The sequence below is a fragment of the Patiria miniata genome, unplaced genomic scaffold (genome assembly GCF_015706575.1).
Source record: "Patiria miniata isolate m_02_andy unplaced genomic scaffold, ASM1570657v1 HiC_scaffold_2, whole genome shotgun sequence".
NCBI lineage: Eukaryota > Metazoa > Echinodermata > Asteroidea > Valvatida > Asterinidae > Patiria > Patiria miniata.
In genome coordinates, this window is record NW_024037058.1 from 1,770,532 (window position 1) to 1,785,889 (window position 15,358).

Sequence of the window (15,358 nt, forward strand, 5' to 3'; positions counted from 1 at the left end):
GGTCGGGTGACACGAACCAAAGGTACTTTTTTGTTTGACCTTATACATATGCTGTAATGCTCTAGGTGTAAGTACATGTTTGCTCACCAATAAAATCAATTCACTTCTGTGGGAGGGGTGGTTTTGTGCAAGCTGAAATTATTTTCTGCTTCAAGTGCTTTAAGTTTCCTAAAAGGTGCTCATGAAACATTGGTCTGGTGTGATTTGGCCTTCAGAGACAGTTCTGATTATATAAGGCTTATAGGGGCTTTAAACAGAAATTCCAGTCATCATGTTTAAATTTAAATTACCTTTGTAACAATTCATTTTGTGTGTGCTTTGTTTTTTCCGTTCTTCCGTTGGTTCATTAGAGCATTGCAGCATAAAGCAGATCCAGTGTACAGTCCACCGCTGACCACATCAGGTCTGAACTGGAGACTGAAAGTATATCCAGTAAGTAACTTGAGAAATGTTTAATCTTTTATTGAATTTTCAGTTGACAATTAAAACATCACAAAGTCATATGTACCGGTAGAAGAGGCCCTGTATTTTGTAAAGCCTGCCAATTGTGGTCAATGAATAAAACAGACCGCTACAACATACAATAACTTGTTCATGCATTTGTTGAACAGAGCGATCCATGTCTTCAGAGATTTGTATGTCTCTCAACATAGAACGTCTCAACCGGTGCATGCACATCCTAAACAAAGCGTCCAGTTATAAACATGACATACTTGTATTTGGAATATTTTAGTAAGGGAATAAATTTGTGCTTGAGAGGTGTTAAATACTATGTTTAAGACTGGTTGGAGTCTGAAATGCTGATAATTTACAAAGACCCCCAAAAAGTCAAAATTTTCAGTCCAATAGTCAAAACAAGACAAAAATTAAATATGTCCAATGATTTTGTTAAACAAGTTTACTCTCCGTTTTCAAAACACCCCTCTAGCTATGTAAAATGGAGTGTCCAGCTTGCGGGTAAGACGAAAATCACTTGTTTTATGGAGATTGGCGGGCGCATCGCGTACTGTGCGATGACGCGCAGATGCTGATAGTATTGCGCATGCCTATGTGAGGACTGTGAACGTTCAACCAATAAAATGGTAAAAGGCACTGGATTTTATAGGAGTCAAAATTTCATGTGACACTGGAAAAGTGTTTAAGACCAGCCAGCCATGTCTTTATCATCCGTTTAAGACCAGCCACATAACGGCCTCTCGACCAATAGCAATGGGTAAACTGTCTGAGGTATTTATGAATGTTTGATTAATGCCACGTTTAAGAATTCAAATACAGACATTTTCAAAAGCGATATCGACAACTGACAACTCCAGCATAACAATAATTTGTGTAATCACACGGCTTGCATATAATTAAAGATTACATTTCTACATCCAGTGAACATAGAATGGTCTTAAGTTTTTATCAAAGCAACAGTATTCCAATTCCTGCAAAGAGTCCTGCAGCTGTTCATATCCTAGACACAATCCATCCTATGTAGTTTGTTTTATACGCTAGCCATGGAACTAAGCAAGTTTTAGTGTTTGACCAGCCTGTTGTTTTAAGTATCACATACATGTATATCGGCACTCCATGGCATTATGCAGCAGTCGTGGATGAGGCTCTTACACTGTGTGGCTTAAATAGCTTTTCATCTGTATCTGTATCTGCATCTTTGAGTGTGTTTATATTAGCTGTTGCCTTCTTTGAATGTAGCTCTATGGAGTTTGGATAGTGTAAATAGCAGTTTGGATTCAGCTCCTTGTAGTGTCTCGGTCACTTGAAGATACATGTATTTATGAAACAAATGTAACAACTCTAAATTGTTTATTAGGAGGAAAGGCTGGACACGTCACAAGGTTAAGGTGGCATACTGGCCGTGACTGCTTCAAAAATTGATTTATTTCAAAAATGCACTGTAAACAATTCCATACTGCGTAAATGGTGTTCGGATGATAAACCAACTATTCATAAGATGGAATTTAGCATCAGGGTGATGTAAATCAAATTAGGTTTTGCCCTTCGAATTTGACTCAAGTTAGAAATGAGATTTGGGTTTCTAATTTCAGAAGGGGGTTGCCCTTGGGAGTGTTTTTTGGGGGATCAAAAGGTCAAAGGCACAGTGGTGAGTTAAATACTGATGATTTCTGGATGATAACTTGACCCAGGCTGAGGGGTTTCAACAGCAACAGTGTTATTTTTAGGAACTGGAATAATGCATGGCCGTTTCCAAATTTTCGGAACGGATTGGGTGGTGAAACAAAGATTACAAATATATATAAAAATATAAGATAATTGACCAGCTCACTTGTTTAGGAGGCAAGTAAACAGTATGTCTGAACCAGCTGACCTGTACTGTTTCAACCCTATAAAAGTTGTCGGCTTAGGCCTACCTCATCTTCATTAACGGTTAAAATTGGGTCATGATAGCGAAGGATTTCTGAAGGTCACTAAGCTTATGCGAAATTCACGACAGTCAAACTGGTTATAAATTAAGCTCATTATATAGTCAAGTGATATGGTAGGCAACTGATGGGATTTGCCAGGGTTTTAGTAGCAACTCATCATACGCAAACATTCCAGACTTGCACCATGTTATTATCAATGAAGTGTTATTCAACCTTTTCTTTATAAACTCTTTTTTCATTGTCAATGGCTCGTTTGATTTCTTTCTGTATTTCCTTCAGCTCAGCTTTATTTCCCCTTCTAAATAGTCCTTTCTTCTTGTTTATCAACTCCTCGACTAATTTGTTGATCCACAGTTTGTTTGTTTATTTATTTATTACATTTATTAACCCAGGATTGGTTTCCATTGGGGCCCTGTATGCACTCCAATTTGAATTGACTACACATATGTACAAATACAATACATTACAAATACAACACATTGAAATAAAATAAAAGCATCATGGGATAACTGCATGATTGTAAAGCAACTATTATAAATATTGTACAGCTATTACAAAGAAACATGGCTTATGTTCAGGAATGCGTTGATTGATTGATATGTAATTGAACGCAGTCAGTCTGTGAATATTGAGGGCAACATATCCGAGGCCCTGCCACCAACCGGGGGTACCACAGGGAGACTTTAGGTCCTCTGTTATGTATTATTTATACTAGTGACCTACCGCTTTGTATAACTCACCACCACAGGGGGTACCACAGGGAGACTTTAGGTCCTCTGTTATGTATTATTTATACTAGTGACCTACCGCTTTGTATAACTCACCACCACCGGGGGTACCACAGGGAGACTTTAGGTCCTCTGTTATGTATTATTTATACTAGTGACCTACCGCTTTGTATAACTCACAAGTTTAATTTGTTCATGTGTGCTGATGACTCTTGACATTCAGCATGAAGTTCCACTGTTAATGAGATAGAGAAGAACTTCAATACAGCCCCAGCTAGAATTTACCATTGGTGTGTCAGAAACAATTGCACACGTGCAACATCATCGATGAATTGAGGACGGGAACCAAATAGACAACGACCTCGATTAGAAAACGTGTACAAAACCAATGAGAGCTGTTCCAAAAACAAAGGAAATTAAAGGGAAGAGGAACCATAGAAAATCCTTGATTTACAACATAAACAAAACTCTATGTGTGTGTTTGTTTCTGCATTCAATGGGGGCTGTTGAACAATAGAGGACAATAGAATCCCCAATTCCAGAGAGGTCCCCAATTTGGCGATCATGTACAAAACGTATGGGAGGTCTTCCTACAAAGTTGAGGTACAAACAAAAGAGGGACAATAGGGGGTCCCCGATTGCAGGCAAATACACACTTGGATCGGGGTACATGTTTCAATACATTGATTTTCCCAATCAATATATTGGAATCAAGCCAGACCAAGGGCGGATCCAAAGGAGGCCAAGGGGGCCATCTCCCCCCCCAAAAAAAATCCCATTTGTTTTTTCTTTTTTTAAGTGACATCGCATTCGAGGAAGGCACTGCGTACACTCATTTCATTTTTATTTAAGTTTAACTCTAGCTGCATACAGCAGCTGTTGAGCAGGCATGGAGAGTCAGTCCAATGCCCAACATAAAAAACCTTCAGTATTCCGTCCACAGCGCTCGCTTGAAAAATTTGTCAGTGGTGATGGCATGGATGTTGAGTACACCAACATCTTTTCCAGAACTACCTCAGATCGCACCACAGAGCATCAAGCATCCTAAATAAAATTATGGGGCCCTAAAACAGGCCCCAAACCCCATGCCATAAGTTTTTGGACCCACTCTCTGGGGACTAACATTCTCCCCACCCCCCCCCCCAAAAAAATTGTGTCGTGGATCAACCCATGAGATAGACGCACACGATGTGCATGCACATTACTCATACAAGTACTTACTTGTGTTTCTTCTGCACTGCACAAACTGTATCGCTTGATCATGAAAGGATTTCCTTCAAAATAATTAGTAATTATATTGTTAAAATAAATAAGTGATTTGTGGTCATTATGGTCCAGTCCCGAGTTACGCAGGTCAAGTCCAAGTCCAAGTCTGAGTCTACAGAGTCGAGTCTGAGTCATTTGTCATCATGACTTGATTCCAAGTCTGAGTCACAGAAAATGGGACTCAAGTCGTACTTGAGTCCAAGTCCGAGTCACGAGTCATACAGGTCTGGTATAAATGTACCGGTACACAGTGGTTTAAAACCCAGACATGTCCAAAAAAAATTTCCCCAAATATTATGCCTTAAACTAGTTTAGTTGTATCTAATGAGTTAATTTATAATAGATAAAATAATTTTTTCCAACAATATTTACCGTATATATCACTCAAGTACATATCTACACAAAACCAAGAGGGTTAGACTTGTTACAGTAGGCACATTAATGCAACAATAAAAAATTTAAAAACCTGTTTTTCTACACCGAAATTATATCTTCAGATAGAAAACTGTGCATCATCTTGTAGCTTGTTTAGTACCCTTTCAAGTAATATAACATTTGTTGCGAAAAGTGTTTCAGAAAGTGCAGAAATTTGCGGGGACTACTTTCGGTAAATTATGGAGAAGTATCCCAAAAAAATAAAAGACACTCAGATTACGTTCGCTGATGCATTTTTACAATCGGCTATAAACGGCCTGGGTAAAATCGTCTATTGTCTTCATAAATTGGTACTCTAATTATCTGGCTACAAATATAATCAAGCGGAAAAGTCGCGCAATGCAACGTTGTGCTGAAGAAAATCAACTTTGTAAGCAGTCCTCAGCTCGGAATTAACGTTTCAGCGATCGAATTTATGACATTCGGTCTGAACTTGATTCTCAAGCCTCTGTCAGTCATCTTGATGCATGCCCTGTTCCTCCTCGTCGTTGCCTCAATCCTCTGATCAAACTTTAGCCAACCAACTCGAGCGAACTTCTTGCTGTAATCAACAAAAGCTCACCTAAAACCTGCACCCTAGACCCCATCCCAACAAATCTTTTGAAAGAATCAATTTTCGCCCATCAAACAATGCTTGTTCAGCTTGTCAATGCCTCATTTCTACATGGCTCAATCCCTACCGAGTTAAAGAAAGCAGTGATCATTCCTACACTTAAGAAACCATCATTAGATAAGGAACAACTTCACAACTATCATCCAGTCTCTAAGCTGCCTTTCATTGGTAAAGTGATGGAGCGCCTAGCACTCAATCGATTATGCGACCATCTGAATCTCAATGGTTACCATGAGGAGATGCAATCAGCATACAAAGCCCATCACAGTATGGAGACCGCTCTTCTGAAAGTCCAACACGATATAACCACTGCCCCTGTTCATAACCATGCAGTCCTTGTGGTCCTCTTAGATCTTTCTGCTGCATTTGACACTATTGATATCAGCCGTCTTCTCACAATCATTGAACAGCAATATGGTGTTACCGGCAAAGCTTATGAGTGGTTTGCATCATACCTTCATAATCGCTCTCAGCAGGTGACAGTTGGCTCATCTCTGTTATTGAAATTACCGGCAGGTATTTTCCGCTCAGAGTTATATACAATAGCGCCTCCTGGCGCCCTACCCATAATTTTTTCTCTTACCGGCAGGTCGGGTAGGACATGCGTTAAATAGCTCGCTGTTTGCCTCGTCATTTACTACCCTTTTTTGCGTTTAAGAGAAGTATTTAATAAAAGAGTTAGTAATCATTAGTTTGTAGAGTTTCATCATCTTCTTGGTTTCATTTATTTCATAAATATGAAGCGTTTGGGGAGGGCCCATCTGTCACAAACCGGGGGGAATTCCTCTCCCACGGGACAGACCGAGTTCTCGGGGGACTCTGCCGTTAACGCTACGTCGTTACCGCGGCAGCAGTCTCTCGTCCGGCACCCTCAGCCACAGTCGGCTGGGGGAGTTGGCAGTTCCGCCGATCAGTTAAGGGGACCTCGGTCACCTTCTCCGGTCAACTCAGGCGGAACACCCAAACTAAAGGCACACTCCGGCAAGGTTCCTCCAAAACATATCTCCTGTGCCGGAGCAAAGCCTAAGAAGGGCCGTCAGGGCAAGCGTGGCTCGGCAACAAGCGCCACTGTGGCACCTGGCCCTCCCCTGATCACGGGGCAGCCCGAGGGGACTACATGTAGCCGTCACACTTCGGTGGGCTCTAGTCACCCGTGTCCTCCCGACACAGTGCCTAACACCACTGGTTGTCGGGATGGGCTATTACACGGGCTACCGGTCCGTCCAGCGCTCACTCAGCCCACGGGGCCTGAGGCGCTGTCGGCCGGGTACATTATGAGCGAAGCGGAGACGGTCGACCGGGGGGATCCCGGACCGACGGCCCCCGTGCTATCTCGCTCAGAGGGACGACTCTCATCATCGGATTTTTTCCGTTGTTCTGGGGTCCCGATGCCCCAGGTGTCTTCTGACTTGTAGTCAGACACACCCTGGGGCCGTTCTTCAAAGAGGAAGAGCAAGAAGAAGAAAGCTGATCGCCGATTACGCCGTTCTTCTTCAGATTCTGACGGTTCCTCTGACCGGTCCCACCAGGGCAAACGCTCCTGACGTGAGGACTCGATCTCGAGGTCTGTTTTCCTGCAGGCATTTCAGTCGATTTTACCTACACTATCGGCTATGTCTGCAGGACGCCAGGCGGGCCCTAATAGTGGCCCCCCTGGAGTGGCGAGCCACGCCCCACAACCCTCGGTTGTTGGTCTAGCCTTACAGTCTCCTTCCACCGGTCACGGTTGGGTGACCCGTGAACAAAGGGACATACCGCACAGTTAGCCGTGCTCCTGGAGTCTTTGTCTGCAGTGAATGCTTCATAGTCGTCATTCATTGGTCACGATTGCGTGGCCCAAGTACAACGAGGTACATGTACATGTACAAAAATGAAATACACATGTTCATACATGTACATGTTCATGTATACCACACATGGTTGCGCGCTATACCGGAAGCCCGGCCTACGGCGAACGGGACTTCACATTCGCCGGCCGTGGGCCACGGTCGCGTGGTCCAGAGACAACGGGACCTACTGCACACAGTTAGCCGTGCGCCAGGATCCCCGCTTGTGTTTAGTCTTCACCATCTGCATAATATTATGTATATTATCTCAGAGGGTGTTGCCCAGCCACCACCGCGTGGTTCTGTACAACTAGCCCCTTCAGACGGCTCTCAGTCATCGGGGTCATTTTGGCCTTCGCATTCGGCTGATTCATCCGATAATGACGAAGAATCAGACCGGTTACAATGGCTGTCCATCACGGAAACGAAATTCCGTTTGCTGCAGAGGGACATTACACGGGTACTTAAATTACCCTCCGCCGATGAGCCCCCTCCGCCCGATCACAAAATTTTCAAATCAAGCGCAGGACGGGCTCCACATCTTACAATGACAAGGTGTTCCCCATACCTCCGTTGGATCAAATGTGAAACAAATCAACAACGGACAAAGTGGTGTCCATTTCTCAGGCGGGAACGGCTTCATTATTTTTTTTTTCTAATTCGGGCGAGTTTATTGCACCGATCCCACCGCAGCATCGCTACCGGGATGAGGACGCGGTTTTTCGGCCCACTCATTATAAGCCTTGCAATTGTTCTCGGCTTTATTATCGGTCATATACGTTTTATACACAATGGGACACGCCGCGCTGTGCTTAGCCGTGCGGCGGTGTTTCTTGCTGTACTGAGATCGCTACATTTTTCATGTACATGTGTGCATTACTTGTGTATGTACATGTACACTGTCCATTGTCTCCGAGGGAGTTGTTCAACAACTGACTGTGGCCGTGTGCAACTCGTCCTTCCAGATATGTTTTACGGTTCTCGTTTACGGGGTCTATTCGACTCTTGCAGGCATGTTGTGGACCACATTTGAAAGATTGTGCCTGTATTCAAACTGCCTGCTGCTCATCAAGCAATAAGGTGATCATTACCGTTTTCCGTTAGCGAAATTCGGTATTTTGTTGTCACATCTTCCCTCTTCAATGCAGCTAAGCACAAGCTGCCAGCAGTAGAGGGACCCCATTATTCAAGCGGCTGTTCGTAAATAATACTCGCAGAAGCTTGAATACACTTTGCAGTAGAATTAAAGTGGGCTCGGCGATACGCATTCAGCCTCCCTCTTTACCCTCATGAAGAACATTAGGTTTAATGTTTTAATCTTGACTCGACAGTCTTAGCGGACGTGTTGACCGCTATTTTCACTATCAATTTCATGGTCTACACTCATTACTCTATAATTTTACATGAGTGCAGACCCTAGCAATCTTGGCCCGCCGGGGTAACATGATTGATGAACTGTTTCTCCCGTCAAAGGGCGCCCGCCAAAGATTCGAGTCCCACCTTTTAAGTTTTTAACGGACAGAGATCTTTTCTTTTGCGGTGGATATCGATGTTTACATCCATATTGGTCGATGTCGACTACATGTGGGCCAGCGCAGGTGAAGAACAAACAGTTGTTTGTTTTCTCAACTGCATACCTCTTGAAGTTTGCCCAGATGATTTTGTGTGGCCGTGCTAGCAACATTTTCTGTACGCCATGCCACCACATAGGATAATGTAACAACGATTTTGATTCGGCTTCAGTTGTTTTGATGATTTCCATAAGTGACCTACCTTACTCCTGACGACCTCCACCCATCTGTCTCGTAGGAGCTCGTCAGAGAGACTTTGAGGCTGACATCAATACCATCGGGCCAGCACAGTGTTGCGCCCGTCTTGTATTTCCCTTGGGAAGATGTTGATGAGATTTAGTCGACTGTCTAACACATCAGCATGGGGAATGAGCCCTGGCCTGAAGGGTACACAACTGCAACTCATTTTCAGGCCAGAGCACTGAGAATTTCGCGGTTTTCAAACAAAAATTCTCGCTGCAACTTCATGGTGGCTCCATCCAACCTTTTTTCCGCCTCACTCCTGGCCTCCTGCACAGATAGTAAAGGCGGTATGACTGCGCCATGGAAACAAAGATTGGTGGCAATCACCTATTTGCTTGTATCGGCCCAGTCCTCACTGCATTCAGTGCAGGCCATGACCTGACTTGTGCAGTACCTCCTGTGGTGCGGCGTTGCCAACCTCACAAGGGTGGGCCTCTCACAGATTGCAGCCTAATTCATTAACTGTCATGGCGGACATGTTACCCTGCCAGTTAACTGCCCACCACACGCATCTAGTGGCGGATTGGTGAGGCCCTGTGTGAGCATCATTTAAGTTCCATTAACATACTTGAGATGCTGGCAGTCTCGGAGAAACTGCGATGTTACTTCTATATTCGGTGTTGTGCCAGATGATCCTGGTTCGATGTGACTTTGACACAGTTGTAGTTTACATCGACGACCAGGTGGGCAGGCAGCCTGCACACCTGTGTAAACTCACTTGAGAAATACCCCATTGGGGTTTTTCCTCATAGCTTCTTGCTTTCGACGGTCCTCCTCCCAAGCAAGGACAACTAACCACATGTCAATCTGACTTGTTTCATGAACTAGTCACAGATTTCCAGGCTAATGCCTGAGGGTTCCTGACCCCTACACATGGCACATGAATACGATGGTGATGAAGACGAACAGGCTGCTTATATACACCTTCCTGTCGTCTTCCTCTTATCCCTCGGGTACTTAATCGACTGGAGCAGAAGGACGACAAGGTCCTCTTCTTAACTCCATGTTGACCCCATTGATTGGTTTTCCAGGGCTATAACCATTCCCTTGGTTCACCAGTTGGAGGTACAAATGTTCTCCCGAGCAGAACAATATTCTGTTCCAGCACAGCTTGGGTTTCCTTCACCCAGCTCCGCAGGAATTTCTCCTGATGTACTGGATGCTGTAATGCTCTCCTGTTCACATCAGACCTTTTTCAAACAGGCTATGGCTTTTACAGCCTGCACTTGAGGGACTTCTAACATGACAGTAGATTACTTAATGTTAGTCAGTTGAACGTCCATGTCAGTTAACTTAAGGGGATGTTTTAACACCCCTGAATTGCAGGACCTCTTCAACACCTTCTTATCCAAAAGTGTTATAGAGATCTTTAGAGTTCTGTGAACCAGTGAACAATTTCACATCTGTTTCATTGGTTCCTACGGTTGCCTTTTTTCTTTTCTGTTTTGTAAGCAGTTGTTACTTCTTGGTATACATGTAGTAAAGAACTGTTTTCTGTATAATAGAGACGGACCACATCTGATGGGAACCGAGTGTGCCCATCCGATTCCTACGGGAGGATTTTTGTTTTTTAACTAAGACTGTCGGAGTCCTCTTTACCTCCGGACATCTTTGTTCTAGGCATCAAATCATTGTCCATTCCAGACGGAAAATGGTGGTGCCGCTCATGACCTTGGCATCTGATCCCTAAGGAAGGTTTTTTGAGCTAAGACGGTCGGAGTCCTCTTTGCCTCCGGATGTCTTTTTTCTGGGCATCAAATGATTCTTGTCCTTTTCAGACAGCGAATTTTGGTGCTGATCATGACTTGATGTCTGCTCCCTAAGGAGGGATTTATACTAGGGACTGTCGGAGCCCTGTGTGCCTCCGGACGTCTTTGTTCCGGGCATCAAATCATTCTTGTCCAGGCGGAGAATTTTTGGTGCCAATCATGACTTTAACGTCGTACATTAGCTGCACTGGGACGCTTTGAATCGGTCACTTGCAGTTACAAATGTATTTGTCACGACAACCCTGCCATACAGACAGGCTTCTCGCGACACGTATTTGTCATGACGACCCTGCCATACAAGCAGGCTTCTCGTGACATGTTTTTGTCATGACGACCCTGTCATACAGGCAGGCCTTTTATGACATGTATTTATCATGGTAACCCAACCATACCTGCAGGCTTTCATGACAAGATTGCCTGAAGGTTGGCTATGGTCATCCATGAAACTGCGGACGTATCAACGGCAGAATCCATGTGATTGGTCCGCATGCGCAAAATAAATGGCAGAGCATGGGAGAACAGTGTTGAGGGCGACTGACTGAGCCCAGCATTGGTGTCTCCTAACTCTGATTCTTTATTGAGCTCTGTACATGTACATGTGCATATTATAGTGTCTATATGTACCATGTCATGATGTTTTGCCTTTCATGTTAATTTTTATTTTTGTGTGCCCCACCGAACTCTTAGGTGTAGGTATCGGTGGGCTGTAATTCATTACGTGTGATTCCCAAAATCAGGGATCACATCTCTGTTGGCATGTTGAGGCTACCATTATGACTAATGTCTTTATCATGCCGACCTTTTTGGGCTGCCTTGTCCACCCACATGTGGAGCGACGGGCCCATCCAGGGTTTACGCGTATTGTTACGTGCCCCTGTGAGTAAGCAATAGCATCTCGCATGACCCACCTTCTTGACGGTGCTAGTCTATGCATAAGTAGTATTGCTCTACAGGTAAGTAGAGTGAAGTAGACTCCCCCCCCCCCCCCACAGAAGTGTGGTTGGGGTCTACGAACGAATACTTACCTGTAGAGCATCCCTCCCCCCTACCCCACTCTTCTCGATGCCTTGGGTACTTTGTTGTATTCCGACTTAGCGCTCGAGAAAAGAGGACGCTCACGAGGCACGCATGCCGCGGGGTATTATGGGTAGGGCGCCAGAGGGCGCTATTGTATATAACTCTTAGCGGAAAATACCTGCCGGTAGGGGGAATATGCATAAGTAGTATTGCTCTACAGGTAAGTAGAGTGAAGTAGACTCCAACCACACTTCTGTGGGGGGGGGGATTTTATCTGTTTTCACAAATAAGTCTCAAGAATTACAGGTTTTCTCTTAGCTAAAAGGCACAAATACCAGCTGCACCACTTAAGAGCACCATTTTCGGCCGGTAAATACAACAGATAATATAAGTAAGATAATCATAACATTTTGCAAATAAATGGCCTTATCACAGGGAAAATATTATTAAAAAAATAATAACAAAATAATAACCTTGAAATCTTGCATTTGCAAGCTAATTTAATCTTTATTTAACATAGTAAATCCAAAATTAACAACAAAAGAATGTTTGGCTTCCGTGCCGGTACGGTGAGAAGCGACGGATGTGTAATAAACATAAATGCAAAAATCGTCACAAGAGGGCGCAATTGTTAAGTAGCGCCCTCTTTGAAATTTAGCCTATATTTTTGACAATTTCGGTGACTTACGTTTTTAGATAATTGCCAGCCTATTTTTCTGACCCAGAGATGGTATTTAAACATGCTTGATGTATTTTATAGGACATTTGATCGTTTATTGTCCTGGAATATACTGATGTCTGGGTCACATATGGTTTTAAACCACTGTGCGGTATGTGTGTATGTTGTCATTTGTAATGTATGCAGAGCCCCAATGGAAACCAGTTTTCAGCTTTTTGGGTGTACCCCAAGGTAAAGAAATGTAATTAGTAAATAAATTGTTTTTCTTATTTAACGTAAACATGTTCACAACTGAATTTGACAGTGACCAGTAAAATAGTTTCATGCCCAATCACCCTTTATTGTTACAAAGCAAATGCCAAAAGTCTATATTAAGAACTGAAAGTTGAAAACAATGTCGGTAATTTCTTTTTATGCTTCTTGGCCTCTTTGCAGGATGGAAATGGTGTGGTCAGAGGCAATTACCTGTCTGTGTTTCTAGAGTTATCGGCTGGTCTGCCTGAAACTTCCAAGTAAGTTGCTTAATAAATTGATGAAGTAAAATATGTATTCGGGATTGATAAAGCATAGAAAACCTCCATCATGTGGGCTAACACAAGCATTGCTTGGTTCTACTCTCTACTCTACTCTTACTCTTGCAACTTCCGTCAGACATCAGTGATAGCTCTCCCAGATTGTCTTTCTTTCATGCAACTATGAGTTTCCCTGGGTAGTAGCTGGGTGTCTTGGCACAGTGTATCAACACATGTAGTCATTGGTCGTCCCGGTTCGCTTCCCTTGGGTTTCCTGCCAGAGAATCAAGCTGGCCACTGCTTGGTTACTGGATCTTCTGCAATGCCGAGCAAACTGGAGCAGTCTCCTCTCGACAGTAGTTGTTACTTTCGGTAGTTGCCCGTAGAGCTCTGGATTGGTTGTGTGACTCTTCCAGCTGATGTTGAGTGCTGACCTAAGCAGTCTGGTGTAGCAGCCATCTATTGACCTTCTTAGTTTCGTTGTTATTGCCCAGGTTTCTGCTCCATAAAGGAGAACACTTTCAACAGTTGCTTGGAAGAGTTTGACTTTTATCTTTCTTGACAGTCTGGATTGCCGTATCTTATTTAGCCTATTACAAGCTGTCCATGCCATAGCCTTTCTGATTTTAACATCTTGCCCACTAATCCTGACCCATGATCCTAGATGCTTGAAGCCATCTACAATCTCCAACTGGCTGCCATTCTGTTTTCAGTTCAACATGATCTTGGTTGAATACCATACACTTAGTTTTTGCTGAATTCATGTGCAGCTAGGGTAGGGCACCAGTGTACCTCCTTGGAGCACTCCTGCTGAAATTTCGGATTCATTCGTATTTCCATCTAACTTTGGCTTGAGTGTCTTTGTATGTGTCTTCTATGGCATTTGTTATGACTTCAGGTAGTCCATTGTTATGATTCCAGGTAGTTGGTTCTACCCCCCCCCCCAAAAAAAAATAAAACACTAAAGTACCTACAATTGTGTGTCGGAGAAATAGACTTGCATTGGCTAAATTTAAACAAGCCTATGCGTTCCGGATAATAGTCCAATAGAGTGCTGCCACTAGGCGGAAAATTTGTAGGGGCTAATCCTCTAGAGGCCCGTCTGACCCGTTTAGTACTTCTTGATCTGAGACTAGGGTTTGCTGTCAAAATACATGACCAAGTGAATAGATAATAGGCATGGACACGAAGAAAGCTACTCTTCGGGCAAATATTTAGCACAACTTAAAGAATAGTAAATTAATTCAAATTCAACAACAAATCCTAAGAACAATGCCAAGGATGAGCTGAGTGTACTGGTATGCAAATATTGAGTGACTGAGAGTGAAATGGGAGGAACATTATTGCAAAAATCTGGACTTTTCCATTTCACGAGGCAAAGCCAAGTGAACTGGAAAAGTCCACTGAGCACTAGTATTCCTCCCATTTCACAATTTCAAGCCACTCAATATTTGTCTTGTATAACTGACATATAGATTCTTGTCATTTGATATATTTGAACTTTTATTTCAATACAAAATTGGTGGAAAATGTATTTCTCTCTTCCAAACCACCCCTTGAAAATGTTTGAACCCAACGCTGTAGCGCTGGCTCTTGGGAACAATACACGCTCTACACAATGCTGAATGCGCACACCAGCATGCATTTGCACACAAATACTGCGTCATGGAACAAGAATGATCCTAATTGTTAAATAGTATTTCCCATTCCCCATGGGCCTTTTTGAGCCTTGCCGTGAATGGGAGCAATAACGAATGTCATCAATACTAACTATCTGGTGACATACTGACCACCGGCTGATTGTGCTAAAGTGAAGCACACACAGCCTACTCTAGTCATAACAACTAGGGTACTGTATTTGAGCGGGTTCCTCTTTGTATTCTTCTTCTTTCCAATGATCCTTTAAAATGCTTCTTCTCCCAAACACTAAGTCCAATTTCAACCAAACTTGGCCATATTGACAACTGACCCAAGCTTTATATGGGGTGTGGTCAGATTGGGTCAAAGGTCACTTAGTTGTCACTTGGGGTTGTTTTACCGCATTACATCTCACTGGTATGCCAATCAAATAGAAGGTCTTGCTGTCCTTTTGATTGAAACGAAAGAGGTTTGGATGTTTAAATTTTTATATAGAGTACGTATTCAAAAAAAGTGTGAACAAAATATAACAGAATGCCAGATGTGGAATGAGTAACCAACATAGATAATATAGGTATGGTTTTGAAAGATACGCCTTTTTCACACACAAACAAAAATACTGCAAGTGAGACTACTGTTCTGTTCCCTGTGGCCAAGGGTCGGTCTTACTCAAG

The 15,358-nt window shown here is 43.2% G+C and overlaps 1 protein-coding gene across 5 annotated transcripts in view; it reads left to right on the forward strand.

Annotated features, from left to right (window-relative positions):
- The window catches only part of LOC119726984 (E3 ubiquitin-protein ligase TRIM37-like), a 122,902-nt gene that overhangs the window by 51,231 nt on the left and 56,313 nt on the right, over nucleotides 1-15,358 (forward strand). For all 5 annotated transcript variants that reach the window (XR_005270877.1, XM_038198843.1, XM_038198841.1 and 2 more), the window contains exons 10-11: nucleotides 351-432; nucleotides 12,970-13,046. Coding sequence is in view for 4 of the 5 variants with exons in the window: in XM_038198843.1 (XP_038054771.1) it covers nucleotides 351-432; nucleotides 12,970-13,046 (159 nt within the window). In the remaining variant the exon portion in view is untranslated. The remainder of the gene's footprint in view (nucleotides 1-350; nucleotides 433-12,969; nucleotides 13,047-15,358) is intronic.